Source organism: Rutilus rutilus, assembly GCF_951802725.1.
Source record: "Rutilus rutilus genome assembly, chromosome: 16".
Taxonomy (NCBI): Eukaryota; Metazoa; Chordata; class Actinopteri; order Cypriniformes; family Leuciscidae; genus Rutilus; species Rutilus rutilus.
In genome coordinates, this window is record NC_140224.1 from 25,579,188 (window position 1) to 25,600,132 (window position 20,945).

The 20,945-nt window shown below is 37.3% G+C and overlaps 1 protein-coding gene across 3 annotated transcripts in view; it reads left to right on the plus strand.

Moving 5' to 3' along the window:
* Positions 1-2,719: 2,719 nt before the first annotated feature.
* cacna1g (calcium channel, voltage-dependent, T type, alpha 1G subunit) overlaps positions 2,720-20,945 on the plus strand; it is a 143,086-nt gene continuing 124,860 nt past the window's right edge. For 2 of the 3 annotated variants that reach the window (XM_084434383.1, XM_084434384.1), the window contains exons 1-3: positions 2,721-2,827; positions 10,466-10,599; positions 17,734-17,831. In XM_084434383.1, coding sequence (XP_084290509.1) covers positions 2,735-2,827; positions 10,466-10,599; positions 17,734-17,831 — 325 coding nt within the window. In that variant the 5' untranslated portion in view covers positions 2,721-2,734. Of the gene's footprint in view, positions 2,828-10,465; positions 10,600-17,733; positions 17,832-20,945 lie in introns of all 3 variants that reach the window. The other variant, XM_084434385.1, reaches the window with a different exon arrangement.

Consider the following 20,945-nt stretch of genomic DNA (forward strand, 5'->3'; position numbering starts at 1 on the left):
GTAACTGGTCTTTAAAAATAAAAATCTGCCTGCCTCTATGGGAATTTAACATAGGGGTGTCCAGACTTATGCACCCTGTATTTTAAGGAAGAACTTTTATTTATTTACGATACATTATTCATTCACAAAGAACATTGGTGTCCTTAAAGGTTGGATCAAGGCATTAAGTTCAATTTCCAAAAGATTTTTTATTCCTCTTTTTAGTCAACTTAAGCATGGGTGTCTAAACTTATGCATAGCACTGTATGTATGTATATGTATGTATGTATGTATATGTGTATATATATATGTATGTATATGTATGTGTATATATATGCACAGTATTTTACTGTCGCTTTTGATCAATTTAATGCATCCATGCTGAATAAACAATTTTTTTTTCATAAAAAAACTGAAAATCTCAGTGCTGACCCCAAACTTTTGAACGACAATGTACTTATTGTACTTATGCATGATTTATTATTAAATCCTATGTTGTGTATCCATTTTTTACATTGTTTTTGAGTGATTTTCCTCACATAGTCCACGACTTCAGTTCCACTATAACTCTCCTCTATGCCTCTTGTTCAGTGTATATAGATCAATGATGCCTGAGAGAAGTTAGCAGCATGTAATTAGTCTTCTGCCTTTCTGGGGGAAGAAGACACATTCTGTCTGTTTACATTATTCATGCAGAATACATTACAGTCTGAGCCCCTTTATGCAACTGGAGACGTTCATTATGGTCAAGAACTGTAAAATACTGTAAAACCAGTGTTGAGGCTTTATACCAGAAACTATTTCAGTGAACACAGAATGTGTCGCGGATACATTATTAAAGTTTATGACTTCATATCTGCACACAGCACTAAGGCCGGTTATTTCATGATGCCATTGTGAAAGTGTGATCACATTAGAGGCCCGTATCCCACTGTAAATCCACTGAGCGGTTTCACTGGACGTCTTGTGTTGCGTAATATCCTTATTCCGTTATGATGTCATAGGACAATATATGGTTTTATTGTTGACCATGATCAGAGTTTCTCCTGGCAGGAAACTTTCTTGTTTGATGGCGCATCATCTTATTGTGTTTCGGCGACTTTAATGATGTCCCTTTGGGCCGTCCTCTGACAGTAATTGTGAAAAATGAGCTGGTTTCTGTCTGGGGCCACTTTGCTCAGACGGCACCCCGTATAGGCATTAGCATTCTTGTATTTAATTTAGATGTAAATGTGTGAGCTCGACCCCTGGATTGGTATGTGCCATCCACAGAACCAGCCACACCGACCCCATGATCAATTACTAGCGGTGAGCTAAAAGGATGAAGGAACTCTTGGTCATTTATTCCCCACAAGAAAAATAATGACAAACATAATGACAAAAGCACCTTTGGCCCAGTAACACATTTAGCTTTACTGACCTTGTTTATGTGACAGAGAAAGTGATTTTAGCCTTTGAAATGTTATTTGTTAAAGCTGTAATAATTGAATTACGTGATCGCTTACAATAATGTGGCAATTTATTACAATTTCATCATCTTTTCTTTTCCAAAACTACAGAGACCCTAAAAAGACATTGGGATAAAAAAAAAAGATGAGGAGGATAAATTATTATGTTACTGCTTTGGAATACCATGCTTTGTGTTCCCCAAAGAAACTTGCCAAGTAAGAAATGTTCCTGGAGCAACATATTTTGTCAATTTTGGAACAACATTCCTGTCTGAAAATGTAGTCCTAGCCATATCCCTACAACTAAACCTAATACTACCCATAACTTATCCCTAAAATCAGAGGGAAATGATAGGTGACTAACACTGATGTAAATGCACCTAACCCTGGTTGTAAGCCTGAACATAAACCGTAAACTTGTCCCTCAAATCTGATTGGTTGATTGTAATGTTTTTCTAGGACCAATAAATATGTTGATCCATGAACATGCTGTACTTGGTGAAATCACATTCACCTTTTCAGTCTAACACAGATTTTTTTTCCGAGGAAATGCAAAGGTTTCGTCAGTGAACAGAAAGTTTCTTGGGGGAACGGAAAAGCATTGAAATCCTCCCATCTTATATTTTTTCCATCACCACATCTATTTTGGTGCTCCGTACAAGTAGTGTTAAAGTATCAGTATTAAAATGGAAATAACTAAGATGTTTTTTTATAACCTTAGAAAAAAAAAGGTCCAGTGAGGTTCTATATAGAACCCTAGGGTTCTTGACTCAATTTTAAAGAACCATTTATGCTCAAAATATATAGTATACGTGGAAATGTCTTAAATTATTGCATAATACTTTCACGTTTAACCGGTTATTTGCAATTTTTCTAGTTATAAAGTGCGTTTACAAGCTTTTTAATTCATAACATTTAATCACAAGAAAAAGTGAATTAAAATGTATTAAAACTAAATCCATAATATAATTCTATGATGGGAACCCCTGTATTAAGCGTATGACACAACCCTTTTATCTTCTAAATAGAACCTTTTCTTCTAAGACTGTATAACAGTGTGAAAGAAGGACATAATTTATACAACAGAGATCATTAAAATTTGCAGTAGTTCTGCTTTATTCTAACTCTATCGCTCAGCTTAGCAACATTAGATATTGTTGAAAATATGTCTGGCGATAGCTTGGATGCGGTATCTAGGCTGCAGTAATGTCATTTGTTTATATTCAGGACATATATTCTGTGACTTCATGTATTTTCTGTGTACTGTTCCTTAACTTCTGCTTCCCACATGGTTCGAGAGGGCCAGCATGTTGGTAATCCTGCTGAACTGCGTTACTCTGGGGATGTTTCACCCTTGTGAGGACAGCCACTGTGACACAGAGCGATGCGAGATACTGCAGGTAAGTCTCATTCTTAGAATACATCGCCTTTTGTAACCCCATGTACTTAAAATAGATGGAAAACAAATTAAAATGTAATTGGTCACAGATTTGAAGTTAGTGTTGAAATGAAATCAAACAACTGTTACAACTCAAAAACGCGAGGTTATTTTCGGGCGTTTGTCATCATCTCTCGTGGAGCGCTGGGTTTCTCTAGATATCCTGAAGCATGTTGTGTTGACTGACTTCCAAAAGACACAGGAATGCCCCAAACCACATGTGGTGATAGGCAACAAAAAGATCCTCGTCTGTAATTCAAAGCAGATTATCACGGGAAAGACACTGCTCTGGTTTATCGTTGACTTGGCAACATGGCTCAGGGACTTTGATTTCAATCTGCTAAATTCCTTTTGCTTTGTTTAACAGATGAGTGTTTTGCCCTAAGGATATCAGAGAGCTATCCTCTCTTTTCCGCCTTGTATCCTCTGCTATGGATGTCTTTTATCATTTAAGGACCCAGCAACAATTCAATTCTATTCTCCATAGAGGACATTGATATTGTACTGTATATACAAATATTGGGGGACATTAGCAGAGGAAATTGGTATTTAATATACTGAATGTGTATATGTAAACTACAGCTAAAAGTTTGGGGTCAGTAATATTTTTTATGTTTTTGAAAGTCTCTTATGCTCACCGCGGCAGCATTTATTTGATAATAATTAAAAAATAATAATAAATACATACATAAAAAAAAAAAAATGAAAACCAGGTATTTTCAATTATAATAATATTTTACTATAATTTTTTTATGCATTAAATAAATGAATAATAAATAAACGTTTCTGGGTGAATATAAGATTTCTATCAAAAACATAAAAATCCTTCCAAACTTTTGTAATAGTAGTGTGTTTAAAACAATGATGAAAAAATTTGCTTTTCTGTAGTGCCTCATCTTCATATACCTGATGTCTCATAAAAAATAAAAAATAAAAACCCTGTTTTATCAGATGTATTTTATGTTCCATATACTGTAAAGTGAAGAAAATTCGAACTTTCCAAAACTCTTTTTTCCCTGGCTCTCAGAAAGTTATATAACACTTTCAATCTCTCTTTCTCACTGTACTATGCGATTCCTCTAAGGCTATGGGGGTGTCATAAGCATTTGGAGGGCTATATAAAAACAAATGAGCCTGAAAAGGCCCAGCCCTAGAGAGGATTTAACCACATTAAATGAAGTGCTTAAAACACGACTTCACAGGCACTCATCCAGGCAGTCATTGAAATCAGGCACTTCAGAATACAATGTGACTGATTGTGACATGAGGTGAATCACCTCTTATTTCTGAGTTATTAAGCTAATGGTTTCTGTAATGAATGATACTAATCTGTGATCTTTACATTGTGACAGCGGGTCAAGTTCACTGTACAGAGTGCCTGTGAGACGTAATTATAATATTCTTTTCAAAGGCATACTGTCACATCATTTATCAACTGTACAGTGGCTTGCCTCTAGACTGGAGTTTTAAATCAATATTGACATACTCTTGGCAAATTACCTGAAGAAATAATTGTCTAGTGCACATCATCTCTCAAAAGGCTATTATATTTTGTATATGTGGTAGTGTACTTGTGTGTGTGTGTGTGTGTATTCATATTAAGATATTAATTAATCTATTAATCTAATTAATCACAAATTAATTGCACAACAGATAAAGAGATGCATTATTGTGTTAAATGAGAAAAGCATCAAATTGACATTACAAAAAGTAGGTTTAGAAATAAATATTTTATTTGATTCAACATAAAATGTATTACACATTTTTTTAGGCTACAGCGACCATGATCTTTCTTTTTTTCAGAGGCTACATCTGAATTGGTATTTATATATTTATATTTGCAGTTTGCTTACCAACATTCTTCAAAATATCTTTTTATGTTCCACAAAAGGAAGAAAGTCATGCAGGTTTAGAGTTAATGCAAATAAACCTATCCTCAAAACATGAAAGTATTTTTTGGAATGAAATGAAACTCTAAATAAGAAACTAAAACTGCCTGTAGGTAAATGTCTAAATGAGTAAGTCATCGATGCTGAATTTGGAACCGCATACTCTTACTACTTTTACCATATCTTTCTATATCAGAAATAGTAGGAGAAGTATGCGGCCCTGAAAATTTGGGATTTTTTTGCTAAGAGTTTCCAGGAACCATCATCTTTTACTCTCTAAAATGCCTGTGTGAGATTGATTTATTTCCATGGATAATGCCAAGTTTTCATTTGAAATTAATGGGCACAGATCAGTTTGATTTTTATTTTGTAAACTTGTAAACTTGTATTTTTCTGAATGATAGCGTAACCCAGCTAAACCGCAGAGCGTTTGGATCGTTCCCCTCCCTGCTTCTCATCGGAAAGAAATGGCCTGGGCCGTTTCATCTTTGAGATCCGTGATTTCATAACGATTATCTTCTCCAACTGCTCTATCAAATCACTCTCCCTCTTGCCATATGGGAATTAGTGTGCTTTGCCAGAAATAAGATTGCAAACCTGGTCATCAGGAAATTTACAAAGACATACAATCAGCTCCCATCACTGTCAGGGAGACACGCCTGGGCTCCATAGCTGACGTGACTCAGGTTAGCCCTCGGCATGAGCTCGAAAAGAACGCCTATGGTGGAATAATGGAATTCAGGGAAATACAATAAAGCCGGGGAGCATTCCTGCCATCTCTCTCTTTCTCTCTGTGCCCATTCTCTTCTGCCCACACAACACATTATCATTTATTTCTTCAGTGCTTTCCTTTTTTTTTTTCTCTGCAGTTTTGGCAGTTTTTATTTCCGGTCATAATGTAGTCACCTGCATGTAATTCTAAACACAGATGACTTTCTTTCTCCTGTATCTATATATATATGTAAAATGTAATGTAAATATAAATGTATAACACAAAAGAAGATATTTTGAAAAATATATTTCATTAAAAAACATCAAATATGACTTCTTACAATGATAGTCAATTTAGTCCAGTGCTGTTTTAATCCCCATTGACTTTCATTGTGTTGACAAAAACATTCTTCAAAACATCTACTTTAATATTTCACACACAAAAAATGAAAGTCATACAGTTTGGAACAACATGAGTTTACCCTCATATAATTCCAAAAAATATATGACTTTATTTCTTCCATGGAGATGTGTTGACGAATGTCTACGTTTACACTTGGCATTAACATGCATTCTGTATCCAGATGTTGTCCTCATACTACGCATTAAATTGTTAGAATAAATATTTGTGATCGACTGTACATGAATAAATCACATAAAAATCCTGTGCTATATATGGGCACTGCCACTGATAAAGTCTAAAGGAAAGTTGTTTTACGCCACCAGACCATTTGAAGCTTCTACCTTTCGAACTCTCCCGTGGTAAAGGCCTATTACTGACCTAATTTAAATATTGTGCTGGAAACAGAAAGCCAATTATTTATTCAGATACAGAGGCCACTGGATGTGAACAAATGTAATTGCGGCGTTTCCTGATTGGCTGATGATCCGATCTGTTTGTTCGCATGTTAATGGCAAGTGTAAACCCAGCCTGAGCTGTTCTCATAAAACTGAATGGTGACCAGGTGCTAAAAAGCACCTTAAAACTAGTCCATAAACAACGCATGAGCTATTTCCCCAAAACCTCTGAAGACTTACCGTTATTATAGATTTGTGTAGGCTGATTCATAGACGGCAACCAACAGCAACATTTACCAAATTACAGTACATCACATCTTTGACATTCCTGATTGACAAAATACACTAATCGACAAAACCTGACTGATGTGTCTTTTGGCACACATTTTTGGTGTCTTTTTAGCCTTGTGACATAACATTTATCCACCAAAAATCTTCTCTTTCATTGTATATCTCACTTGCACATGTTCAAATACGTTGTGTCAAAACTTGTCGCATTATATTTGAAGTCAGATATACCAATTGGTTGCCATTTGTATTGGCTTTGTAAACAATTGCACTGAGGCACATTTGAATATGCACATTTTTAATATTTAAGAGCTACGAGGGGGAAGAACTTTTTGGTCTGTTCAACATGCAATCTATCCAATGGCTTTAGAAGATTTTTAATGTGGTGGACGAGTCTTATGAACCACTGTTACATGTTCATGATGCTTTTTGTTGGTATTTGACCTTTAAAACTTCTGGTCACCATTTACTTTCATTGTATTCAAAATTGCAGCATGAACATTCTGCTTAAAGGTCACATTTACCGAATGTGTAATGTGTAATTTCATTATTTATGAAATTCAGCCGTTTCAATAGGAATTCGCATGCTCGGGAGTTTTGCAGGAGGTCGAAATTTTTTTCCACATTCAGATTTTGCTCATGTTCATGATGGTCACGTGAACTGCCACTCTAACTGATAGAAAGCTGTCTGTTTTGAATGTGGCTTGTGTGGGAGCAGTGCTTCAGACATAGCTATGCTATTGACAATGGACCATTTTTTGCCCACAAAATGTTGCTGAAATATCGCTAATGTGACCAAACTCTAATATGTTTGATGGAAGAAAGAAAATAACACACAATGAAATTCATGAATGACATGAGAGTAGGTAAATGATGATAGAATTAAAAAAATTTGTGAACTACATCTTTAAATGTTTAGTGAAAGCAGCATATATCACCAACATATATCAGAGACTACATATGCATTATTGTGTTGATTTATGGTAGTGTGTTGATTGGTGTTTTCCTGCTGCATTGTACACGTCTCTTCACTTTCCTTCTAGACTCCATGATGTCATCGGCATAGCAACTGCTCTCTGCACACATGAATTAGATGAATTAGTAAGAAGTACACAGAATATATTTTTGTTTACCCTCAGTGAATATGTGTTGCAGCTTCCTCCTCTCTTTGTGTGTGTGTTTGTGGGGGTGGACGGATAGTCTGAAGAAGTTCTGGATTTAAAGAATTGTTGTTTTTTTCCCTCCCAAAGAAAAAGGCCATCAGTTGCACTAGAATAACCTTCTCACAGCACAGACAATACACCACTCAGCTATTTGTGCAACAAAGAGGATACCATGAGAAGATTTATTCAGTGGCAAAAGATCACCGCAGAAGCACAAACACCCTCGCTTCCACACGCGCGGATGAGACTGACTCTTTCTGCAAGCTATTTTTGAATGCTTCCCCAGAAATATGAAAGAGAAGGATGACATGTATTAAATAGAAATGGGTGGATGAGATGTGGTGAGAAAAAGGAGGGGAGGAGGAATATGGGAAGAGGCTCTCTGAAACAAAGGAGATGAGAGACAGGGAAGTATAAAGAGGAAGATATTCATATAGTGTGTAGGGGGTGTGTGTGTGTGAGGGTGAAAAAGCACTGTGGAGAATATTTAACCCCTAAGCTCTGCTTTCTGGATCCGTGGAGAGACCCTGGGAGTGTTTTGTCGAGGGGTTCCCCTGGTCCGCATCGTTTATCTTTGGAGGGAGCTGTTGAAACGTAGAAGGGCCCGCAGAGATTTGTAGAGCTGTGCAAGCCAAGAGCTCTACATGGACTGTGAACAAAACACATATATAATTTAACAGTCACTGTTGTTTCATATACACAATACTTATGAGATAGATCCATCTCTCTTGAAGTATTGGGGTCAAGATCAATCAATAATACAGGGAGTTCTGGGCTAGTTCAACTGATGGACTGTCTTTTGCCTTATCAGATTTTTTTCACTTAATCTTATATTTATTTATTTATTTGAACAATTTGCAAATTATGCCAGTTTTAATATTTGTTTAATATGTTTGTTCATTTTTATAAACTACATTTTACTTTTATTTTATTTTTATTTTTTAAATGTGCATTTTTGGCAACGCAATGAAAAATAAATGAACACACAAAAACAATAATAAAATAGATTTAATATGTTTATTATGTTTAATATGTACGGTATAATATGTTTTTTGCTAAGTTTTTTCTTTTCTTACGCTGCCAAATATATTGAGGTCGCTAAGGTATTGTCACAAAGATAACTTGTGATTACTAAGGTTATGTTTTCTAGCTGGTTTAGGTAAGTGTATTTATGCATTCATAGCTGTCATCGAGTATAGCTATAAGCTATTACTGTAAATTTACTGTAAAGCTTTATAAAACACATTTTCTAAAATATTATGCTTTTTTATTTTTATTTGTATAGATATTTTATGTAGAATTTGTATTCAAAAACAAATTATTAAATACATATTTTTTTATTCATATATTTTTGCTTATACTGCCAAAAATACTAAGGTCACTTCAATAATGTCACTAATGTTACATTTTCTAGCTGGCTTAGAAAGTTTGCTTATGAATTTATAGCTGTCATCGAGCTATTAGCTAATGCTGTAAAATAAAAACCTTGCAATTATTTTTGAAGAAAGCGTTTAATGAAAAACATGTAAAAACATACTGTGCTGATATAGAGTGATATCACACGGCTTGTTGAAAAAAAAAAAAAACTTACGCTGCCAGAAATAGTAATAGTATAGCCTGACTGGAAAAATGGAAAACATCCTTATGTTGAGTAGAGTTAATGTACAGGATATTTTTGTTATTAGTAGTGAAATTATTATTATTTTGTGTTTATGTGTTCACCATATGTTCGCATTAAGGCAGATAATTAGAGAACATTAGGGCATAGTCTTAGGAGATCAATCTCTGTCTGAATAGACAGTCTCCTCCCTCAAACCATTAATGTAAAATGAAGTCTCACAGATTCTCCCCTCATCCTCATCCTGACAGTATTGTTTATGGATGTGTCGTGTGTTACCATTAACTTTGAATTGGCAATAACTGTAGTACTCTATAACCCAAATGTCCACTATGTACAATACAAGCAGATCAGGGATGAGGTAATACATTAGTGCTTGGCTCTGAATAAAATCCAGCGCGACAGTAAATGCTCTCCACTGCGGCTTAATTAACATTCCCTGCATTATCAGAGTGCAAGAGCTTTGGCTGGAGGGAATCCCTCACTTAAGAGCTTTGACTAATGTCCTCTCTGGCTGAGAATGCCCAGGTGTCTTTCAGTGACAGTCAACCTTGAGGAAACAAGGGTCTCTGTCTGAGTTTGCATGGCCGCTGATGTCTCAACGACCCAGCCTTTATGGTCTTTACTCAAGAGCTGACTCTGACTGAGCTAAATGTTTAATAAGGCATTTACTTCATAATGTCCAGAAATGTCTCCTTTTCTCTCTTAATGCTGGATGTATTCATACTACAAGCTCCTTATTGCAGATCAGTGTCTGTACATATTATACACATAAAAAATAAAAATATTTTAATGTAAAACACATTTCGAGGAACACAAGTGGAGGACTAGTACAGGATTTGTGGGTAAAGACTTGGGTGAGTTGGCTGTTTGTGCCCACTTACCGTGTAAGGATGAGTCAAGGCTTATAGCTCCTCAGCTCATGGACACACACACCATGCTGTGACATCAAAGTGGAAATTTAATATTCATCTGCATATGCCTTTGGAGAGTTTATTTCTTTATTTATAAGTTGTCCTTAATATAGCATGAGTCTCCCGATGAAGAAAAGAAATTTTTTGCAAGCTCTGAATTGGCCAGTGCAGCATTTTAAGCTTTTTCTAACCCTTTGGATATTTTTCTTTTCCCCCCAGGACTTTGATGATTTCATCTTCGCTTTTTTTGCCGTGGAGATGGTAATCAAGATGGTTGCACTGGGCATCTTTGGGAAAAAGTCTTACCTTGGAGACACCTGGAATCGGCTAGATTTCTTCATTGTGTTGGCTGGGTGAGTCCTTCTACAATGACTTTACTCAAACTTTTCTTTGAGTGAAAATCTGTCTGTCTGTCTGTCTTGCAGCTAGATAGACATGGTTACTATGAACTGTCATCTTGTGGAAATTAAAGAGCTACATGACAATTCTTAAAAAAACAAAACAATTTGTATGTTCACCAGAAGAAATAAAATGCAAAGTAAATAATGACAGAATTGGGATACAGCTTGTTCCTATTATCACCTTATTCTTCTGAATGAGTCACGTCACACATGGTTAGCTGTCGATACCTAATTCCTTAGTGTGTCTTTGTGCATGTCCGAATAATCACTTGATCAGTGATCATTTTCGTTTATGTGTATGTGTGAATCTCTACTCTTCATGCTGTTGTGTGAACCACTTTAATGTGAAGCACTGATCAATAAACATGGCCTTGTAAACACTATAAAACAATGAGACGCACAGTTAGCTGTGTAAATGTGTACCCTGGGAAATATAGTAAAGAAAATGTGCATCACTAATAAAGATATACAAATGTTCGCAAAGGTCAGGAAAGGTCAGAAGAGACAAGCATCTTAGTGAACAAAGATTTGCAGGTTGTTAACCAGCGCGCGCGCACACACACACACACACACGGCATGACTTGGCATGATGTGTGCTTTCGAGAAAACACAAGGACTCCCCTTTTCCATTCCATGAAAATGTCAGTCCCGACTGAATGGCAGCATGGGCTTTATTGCCAGCTTTACTACCTCTGACATAACCTCATGTGTCTTGTTGGTAATCTCACAGGATTCTTTGTTGAGATGGAAATCAGCCCAGCATACGGAGCATATGGAAGCACATTCAAGAGACATCAGCCAAAGTGCGTCCACAAGATAATCATACAAGAGTGACAGACTGCTGGCTTGCTCCATTTTTGGCTTAAACTTATTTCTCACTGGGTGTTTGAAATGTCTCCAGATGAAATACTTACCATCAAATCCTTTGGTAATTCGCGACAGTCTACATCATCTTACGGTCCTCAGCAGTTTGATCGTTTGTGGTACCTTCTGAAGAATCTGGCAAATGTTTGGTTATTGGCTTTACAAAAAAGTACTGAGTACTATGGTACTGTAATGGTATCATGTGGTTTGCCATGGTTTTTGATATATACCATGATTCTGAAATACTCCAAGATACTTCCACTACTGTGGTATATGTCCAAAAAATACAATGGTATAATGATATGTCCAAAAACAGCAGTGCTTGGAACTTTTTGGTACCAGTGTAGTAGCCTACCTTGTCAAAATCATGGCAGCACCACAATACTTGTTTGTGATGTCTCTGTTTCATTTATTTTTTGGGCTTTGGCAAAAATTGGCAACCAAAGTAACATAAAAAGAGTAATTAATTATAAGCCAGAGAACTTGGAGGCATGGTTTATATGAACGATTTGTTTCAGTTTAAAGGTTAACATTTAGTGAATTTTTTTTTTTTTTTTTTGGAGAACATTCTGACTCCAATAAATCACAAGTCTAAAACTCATTTTAGCCTGCTTACTAAGTGAATAAATTGGTGCTGGTGGTTCAACTAGATGGTTTGGTTCCCAAACCCCCCTTCACGGAGACATTGTTTTGCTGAATCTTGTGTTCTTTTCTATCTGAGGTGAGCCAGAGAGCTTATAGAAGTCTAAAGATCTTGGCTGCTGTGCTCTGGATCGAATGTCTCTCTGTGTCTCATCTGCAGAGACATTGAGGCGAGCCTTCTCACTTCTCAATCTTTCAAAGCAAACCCTTAGAGAATGCAGACCCTCGATACAGCCCACCAAGACGAGGTATCAGTTTCAGACACCCGCAGCGGTTTGGCAACTTCTGCTGAATCACTTGTAAATGAGTCTGCCCTTTTCCCTTCCAGTCTTCACACACTGAGTTTAATCCACAAAACTTCCCAAATCCACAGGGCTTCTACAGGGATTGCGACAGTGTCTTCAGTGATCGTTTCAATGCTTTTTAAATGCTCTATGAGACAGAAAAACATTTATGATTTTTAACAAGAGATTGGGTATAAAGGCATTTTTAGAATTTCTTCTAGCGTACTTTGCCATAACCTTGATGGAAGTGAGTTTTATGACTTTTTCCATAATGCTCTACCAAATATTGCATACTTTGACAAGGAACCAATATGTTATTATTTCAGGCATTATTCTCTCATGCATTTTCTCTCTACTACAGGGCTGCACAAAACTTTGGCCTAGACAGGAAAGAACACAAGACAAATTTGGTATTTTCATTTTTGCTTAAATATATTTTACTGGAAAACCTTGTGATTTATGCTTAGTATGGAAGCTTCACCATCAAGACCAGGCCCAATAGTCTTAATCTTCTTTCTTCTCCTTCCTCTTTCTCATTCTATTTATTCTACAGCCTCTTCCACAACCTCATCCTCTTCCTCTTCCCCTTCCCCTTCCCCTTCCCTTCCCTTCCCTTCCCTTCCCTTCCCTTCCCTTCCCTTCCCTTCCCTTCCCTTCCCTTCCCTTCCCTTCCCTTCCCTTCCCTTCCCTTCCCTTCCCTTCCCTTCCCTTCCCTTCCCTTCCCTTCCCTTCCCTTCCCTTCCCTTCCCTTCCCTTCCCTTCCCTTCCCTTAATCCTTTTCACATCATTCTTTTTTTCATCTTCCACTTCCACATTCACATTTACTTCATTTTGTATTCCTCTTCCATTTTTACATGCACTTCTGCTTCCACATCTACGCCCCCTTCTCCTCATTTTCCTCTTCCTCATCCTCTTCCCCCTTTCCCCTCCCTTTCTCTCACTTAGGTTTGCTCTTTGCAGAAGAAAGGTAGTAAAGGTTCTGATAGTCTGCCTGGAAGCATTGCAGGTCTCTGTCTTCTGACTCCGACAGGTCTCTGAGAAAGATTCCTCTACTCATGGAAACTCACTGCTTATTTTCGATTAAACCCAGCAAGCCGACCTGAGAGCCATACCTTAGTGTGTTATTTGAAGAATCTTTTTGTCTTTCCCATAATGGCCTTTTCAGATGAAAGTCTTGGTGAGAAAATGATGATAATTTACTTTCCTTCTGGGTTGTTTGACCTGGCATGTATTCTGTTTCATGTAGACAGCTGTCAGTTTCTGGTCAAGTCAATAGTTCTAAGGCTAGCACAACCTGTCAACTTAATTGTCATCATTCATGTCAAGAAAGCTGACAGTTACTGTCTTCTATGTGACTGCCACCAGAACATGCTCAGTCGGACTTCTTTAGAAGCTTTCACAAGCCCATCACTCAAAACCTTCAACTACAGCTGAAGTTTATTTTTTTCTTTTCTAACAACTGAGAATAGAGTTTAGAGGCAAGTCTGCTCTAAATTGAAAAGCTCCTGAACAGGTCATGACCCACATCGGCAGTGCTAATGGAGTCTCCCTGTGTCGGAATGAGGATTCCGTGTCTTGGTATAGGAGGCTTCAGGAATGCTTTTTGGCTGGGAGGCTGTTGATGACACTGGACAGCATCCAGCACTTTCATCTTAGGAGTTCTTCATCTCATATTTGTATATGGAGACACCTGGAACTGATAACGCAGTCATTCACAGGTACTAGCAGATGGCTGAGAGCTTCCACACATCCATCAGGTCGAGATCTAGTTTTTAACCTAAAAAGAAAGGACAGCAAAAACATTTGCTTTTTACTGACCTTTTTGTAACAGGATTTGGTGAAGCAAAAGCTTAGAAATAATAAAGTGACAGTACACCCAAAAATCATGCACTCACTCATGTTAATTCCACGTGACTTTTTATGATGCCTTAACATTGCTTTTGCGTGTTTTTTGAAGCTTGAAAGACTCATACAAACTGTAATTGTATTGCTCAGTAGAGTTTGTCATTAACCACCTTTTGTATTCCACGGAAGAAAGCAATCATACAGATTTAAAACAACATGAGGGTGAATAGGACGGGACAAGGACAAAGCATTACGAACAAAGGTTATCAAATGTTTCCTCAAGAAAAAAAGCCTGTTGCAGGTCCCCCTTATTCATTTATTTTTCGACCCATCAGAAGAACGCTCTTTCGCTGAGGCGCACAGAGCAAATCAGGTTTCCTCTTCATCTATTTGAGTTATACGACTGCATTAACTTCCATTATGATAATTGTTCTAAAACAGTGACCCTGGGCCCCAGAGTGGGTCAGTGTTGACATAGTATACAGTATATACAGTCAAGGGGAAAGATAGATAGGAAAAAGAAAAAATCCTGACTTCATTTCTTATTAAAATGGTGGGAAAGGTACTATTTTCTTTCTCAGACATTGTTTTTCTTTGGATAGGAAGTCACTTGTTTGGCTTAGGTGTTGAGGTATTGTTTTGAAGAACACTTATTTGAGAAAGAGAAAGAAACTTGTCATTTTGCTGTTCTGAATCCGAGGCTAGGGGCAGATTATCCTGTTCCAACCGCAGTAAATCAATCAGTCTCGTCCCATGAAAACAGAAGAGCACCCCTGACGGCAATTGTGTCTGAGAGCTTGTTAAGAGAGAAATATATAGAAAAGCACAAGAAGGAAAAATATCAAACTGAAGAGAAGTATTGCATGTTTGAATCTCTCTGTCTGTATCTGTTTGATAGGTGAGATAACTAGACAAGCCCCGTGGAATCAAAAGAGAAATGTTGTAGCTTTTTGTCCATAACTGTTAGCTCTGATGCAATCTATTTGCTAGTCATTTAAAAGTTTATGAAACTTGGCTAAACTGGAGACGAATGCATTTCTATGTACACTACTGTTGGTAAGGTATTCTCTTATGTTAACCAAAGCTATATTTATTTGGCCAAATGTCAAAACAGTAATATTGTGAATATTATTACAACTTTACAACTGTTTCATATTTAAAAATGTAATTTAGTCATTTGATGGCAAAGCTGAGTTTTCAGCAGCCATTACTCCAGTCTTCAGTGCCACAATCATTCTAATATGTTTAAAAAAATAAAAAAAATCTTCTTTTTTTTTAATCACAGTTGAAAACAGTTAATTGTGCTGCTTAATTTTTTTTACTTTTTTTGTCAAACAAACAAACAAAACTGTTGCTAACATTATGCTAAACTGTGTTCGTCTTTAATTGTCATACAGATGCACTGTTTAAATTCATTTGTAGATGGTCTAAAATGACATAACAGAAATAAGACAAAAGAATTTGATTCACGTGGACAGACTGAGAAGGAAAGTGAGGACAGCGTATGTGTGCGTGTGTTGTTAGGGGTATCTTCCTTCTCTATCTTAATGGAGAGCTGATTGTTCGGAAGTGAACCTCCTCTGAAACTCGCCTCATTAACCTGCCAGGTGGTGGAAGACACCAAGCTCTGATTGAACTGAAGCCAGGACGGCTGCTTTGAAGACCACAAGGGACTTGGAGAGGATGGAAAGAGAGCGAGAAAAAGAGAAGCATAAAGCATCTGAAATGCAGCATATTCTCGGTTGCAGCTGTTTTTTCCATAAACCAACCAATCTTGCATTGATCATACAGAACAATATAATGTATGAAATGGAGTACGTCCCAAAAGAGCTGGTATTTCTAATGCTGCAGGAATTTAAATGTCTTTCAGTCCTTTCAATAGTCTGTTGTGTAGCTGTTCAAACAAGACACAACAGCACGCTAGCTCTCCCGGGTGCAGCCGGAGATCGAATCGAGCGGATTTCTTATGGATGAGGAAGGCCACATTTGTTTTGGATCCGAGACCCTTGACTCGCTCATACTTTTCCTATTATAGTGACCTCGCAACTGCCGTTGTATACGTAGCATGGAGCCGTTGTTGATTGCCGACAATGTTGTCAAGAAACAAAGGGATTCTGGGAAGGTGTGTCATCCTTCACCACGACCGTGCCAAACACAAACAGATAACAGAAGAGAGGTCTAGGTGCTGACTGGACAAACGCCCAGGCCTGACACTTCACTTTTTGTTTGTGTTTGCGAGCAGCCATATTAGTGATTCATATGCGTGTATGAAAGAAGTAAGAGACTTGTTGACGATATCACATTTACACACGTCCACCTTGTTTAGACGCATCCTGCTTCCCTCTGGGACATTTTTGCTGAGTGTCCTCACGCATGTCCTGTCTCTCTCCTTATTTACAGGCATTTTGTCCTTAGAGTCTCTCTCTCTCTCTATCCCGCTTATCCCTCTCTTTGAAATCTGTCCTGTCTCCCTATCCACTTTGTGTTTTCCCCTTCTCTTTTGATATTTTCGTGTTTTCTTCGTTCCCATTCCTTCAAATTTTAGTCTTAGTCACCAGTGTTATTATTTTTGCAGTCCAGTTGCCAGCTGGTTTCCATCAAGCCCAATCAGTGCCTTCAAAGCTGTTCTGCACATTTCAGGAGCAACAAAGTCAGAACACATTTCCTCACTGCCCTGCTTGGCTAATGGGGCTCGCACTGTTTGCACGTCACCGACTTCACTCGATCCATATTTGAGAGGATGGAGAAACACCCCAGATCACGCAGCTTTAATCTAAGCAAGTCACGTGACCACGAGGACCCTCATTAACATGAGCATCAGCTTTGCTTATAAACTTGATACGTATACTGTACTAATATAGTGTATTTTAAGTTGTTGTAGGGCCAGAAACAGTTATTGGGTTTGCAATTACACGGTTGCAAGCTCACAGGCACATAGAGACACACACTTTGTTTATTTTCTACAAAAACATGCAATTCTTTTATGTGCCTCACTCCGAAGTTCACATGTGTGGAGCAGCTGTGCATGTGTTTGTTTGCGAAAGCTCTACATTAACCTTCCTTCCACCTCTCTTTGACCTAATTGAAACCGATTCAGTGTAATTGTTTGATGAATCCTGATAACTTTCGATTGATCTACAGTATGGCGTTGGCAGTTCGGCAGAAAACACGCCACTAATGTGTCTGGCCTGTCAGTGTTTATTTGAAAATATTGCTGCCTTTTTATGCTATTCTGCCATAGTAAGGGATAAATATAGAGAATGTTCATCAGCTTGAAAATCAAATTGATTTTTCACTTTAGGTGATATTAAAAATTCCAATAAAATTCAAAATGTGGATTAATTAACAGATTCCCCTGGATAATGTGCCCTCATTAGTGAATGCATATATTCACATACTGTATTTTGCTTTATTAAAAGTTTAAACTCTTTTTGTTTGTGTGTGTTTACAGGATGCTGGAATACTCTCTCAACCTGCAGAATGTTAGTTTCTCTGCTGTCCGAACGGTCAGAGTATTACGACCTCTTCGAGCTATTAACCGAGTGCCCAGTGAGTACAATATCAGCAGCCATGTTCGAAATGCGTTTGCACACTTTGTATTAAACCATACACTGTAACTTAATGAAGGTGCTCTGTTATATGTGACCCTGGACCACAAAACCAGTCACTTGTGATAATAATATGTGTGCATGTATTAGTTTATATTGATTTACATCAATGATGAGTAAAAATTTAACGTTACATTGAAAATATTTACAAACGTGAAAAAAAGTGAAATAATAATAATAATTTCAAAAGTGGTGACATTCACTTTACAATAAGGTTCCTTTGGTTAACAAATTTGTTAACATGAACTAACAGTGAAAAAAAAAAAAAAAAAAACATTTAAGTTGTATTTGGTAATATTTATTTGACCTGACCTAACATGAACTTTGAGCAGCTGTGTTTTTATTAAATAACATTAATAAAGTGTAATAAATGCTCTATCAAATGTATTGCTAATTGTTAATGTTAGTAAAGACATTAACTAACATTAACTAATGAAACCTTATTGGTCGAATCAGTGGTTTTAAATGTGCAAAATCAATGTATGATTTTAATCTTAATTGAATGAATGTTCAATTAAGGTGCATTTGTATCACTTTCTGTTGTACAAAATGGGAACTTAACTTAATTAAATTTATTAATTCCCTGCATTCAATCAAAGAGTGTATTAAATTCTGAATGTTCTATGTTGAATTGCATTATTTAAGCTCTGTGGTCAATTAATGTAATTTAATCAACATTTGAAAGAGAAATGTAGCTTTGGCGCAGTCATACACCAGAGGAGTTCATGCCATTTTAGGGACTTTAGATTTATAGATAATTTTCTTCTTCATTGCTTTTTACGGCTTCTCTCTTTCCACACACACTCACACACAGAAATAATAATAGAGACTGGCTCACACACATTCACTCTCTTTCTAAGGCAGGGTGATGATATTTCATTGGCTACATCATTATATACCGGATGTTTTAATCACCCTCTGTGCCAAGGAGATGCCCGCGGTTCCCCCGCGGCTCTTATTTCACAAGCAACCATGTCTGGCCGATCCTGCTTGATGTCCCTATTTGTGGAGGGTAGTAAAATGTATATTGAACAATGGTAGTATTTAGCTGGAATGTTTTGACTAGCCCTGACAAGGTTTTGGTGAGGGTAATTTGTGTGGGGTCCCGTTCAGTTCTCACCTCTCTGGATATGGTTCATTATGTCTATCAGTCCGACAGACAAAGGCCCAATCCCAATTCTATTTTATACCCCTTCGCCTACCCCTAACCCTTCGCCTACCCCTTACCCTTGCCCCTTGAAACAGAGTGGCAAGGCGTAGGGGTGAAAATATTCCCCTAAGAAATGGGACACCACTACTACACCGTTTTACACATCATTATACGTCGTCGCTAGCGCCAAAGTCACAGGAGATGCGCCAATGTTTATCACAAACTTCCAAGATGCCGTTGTCAGCTGTAGTCTTGCGTGAGTTACAGTTATTTTTTTAGCATTTTTTTTCTGAAGTTCGCAGAAAACAGCGGAGATGACGATATCTTCGACGCCTAATGCTGCGTTCACACCAAACGCGAATAGAGCGTCTGGCGCGAGTGATTTCAATGTTAAGACGCGTTACGCGTTACGCGAATGAGGCGATTAGCGCGGCGCGGTGAACGCGAATTCGCGCGTCCACTTCGCTTCAAACTTTTGCTTTTTACACGCGTCATATTGTTAACGAACTTTAGCGATTTTTTTTTTTTTTTTTTTTTTGCAACCGTTTCTTTGAAGAACATGACCGTAAATATGAACAAGATTGAATGTGACATAGAGAAAATGATTATTGGCAGTCATGTTGCCTCTGTAGCCGGTGTATGCAGGTACATTTCTCATACCCCTTCGTTTGAAGTGTGGTCCCGAAAAATCTTCGTTTCAAGGGCTATCTGGCCCTTCCCCCTACCCCTACCCCTCCAACCAAAAGAGAATCGAGACAACCCTACCCCTTCACGGGAACGTGCAAAACGGAGGGGTAGGGCCAAGGGGTAGGGGCAAGGGGTGAATTGGGATTGAGCCAAACAGCACCCATATAGAATCACTGGAGATGGCCATGTTTCTCATAGTAGGCTCGGGGGGTCAGAAATGGCATCCAGCTGCATGCCTTCTAGTTCGTTTAGGAAACAAAAGTGCATCCATTCATATCATCATTATTGCCTAATTAATACCTGTGCCAATCAGAGACAGGGGGTGAAGTGGTAGCAGACAGCCTAATTCATTCAAGATAATTGAATGAACCTAATTCAAGAGCCACCCAGACTAAATAAAGGCCTGATGTTTGCATTCATTTAGTAATTATTTTATGTCTAGCTCGCCTGCTGCGGACCATCACTGGAAGAATGAATTTATTATTTAATTTTTTACAGCACTAATCAAAACAAAAGAGGGAACAAAAGCATAGGAGAATCCTCAAATCATCAATCATTAGACTGTCAAGCTGAAAGCTATAGCAGCATGTCATAAATATTTTGAAATTCTTTTGACAGAAAAAGTATTTGAATAAATGGCCAGGTATTGGTGGGCAGTACTCTACATGGCAATTTTATACAAATAGGGTCTGGAAGTCTTATTTATTTATTTATTTATTTATTTATTTTAAATTTGACATTCATTTTTTTAATTAATTTTTTTATAGTTTTAAGAAGTATGGGGATGAGTGAGGCAGTGCAAAAAAATGAGGCATTGCAATGGACTATAATTTCTGTAAGTGTAGTCTGCTTTTTCTGTTATATATATATTTAATGTATTTATGTGCTTTTAGGAAATATTCTAAATAGTTTAAAATAATAATACCATATTTAGATTAAGGTGTCCTTAATTGTTACAGTGTAATTAAACATTTAAGTACTGATTAATATTCATTAACTATATGTACTTACTAGGTTTAGGATTAGGGTTTGGTTTAGGGTTAGTTGCATGTAATTATGCAAATGTATTGTTATTACTATAGTAACTACATGTAACATGTAACAAGGAGACTAAAAGTTTTATCGATTTTCTTCTTACAGTAACTTCGGGAACCGAGTCGAATAGTTGAGCTTGTAATTTGCAAACTTGTGTCACTTCTACAGTTTCACATCACCTTT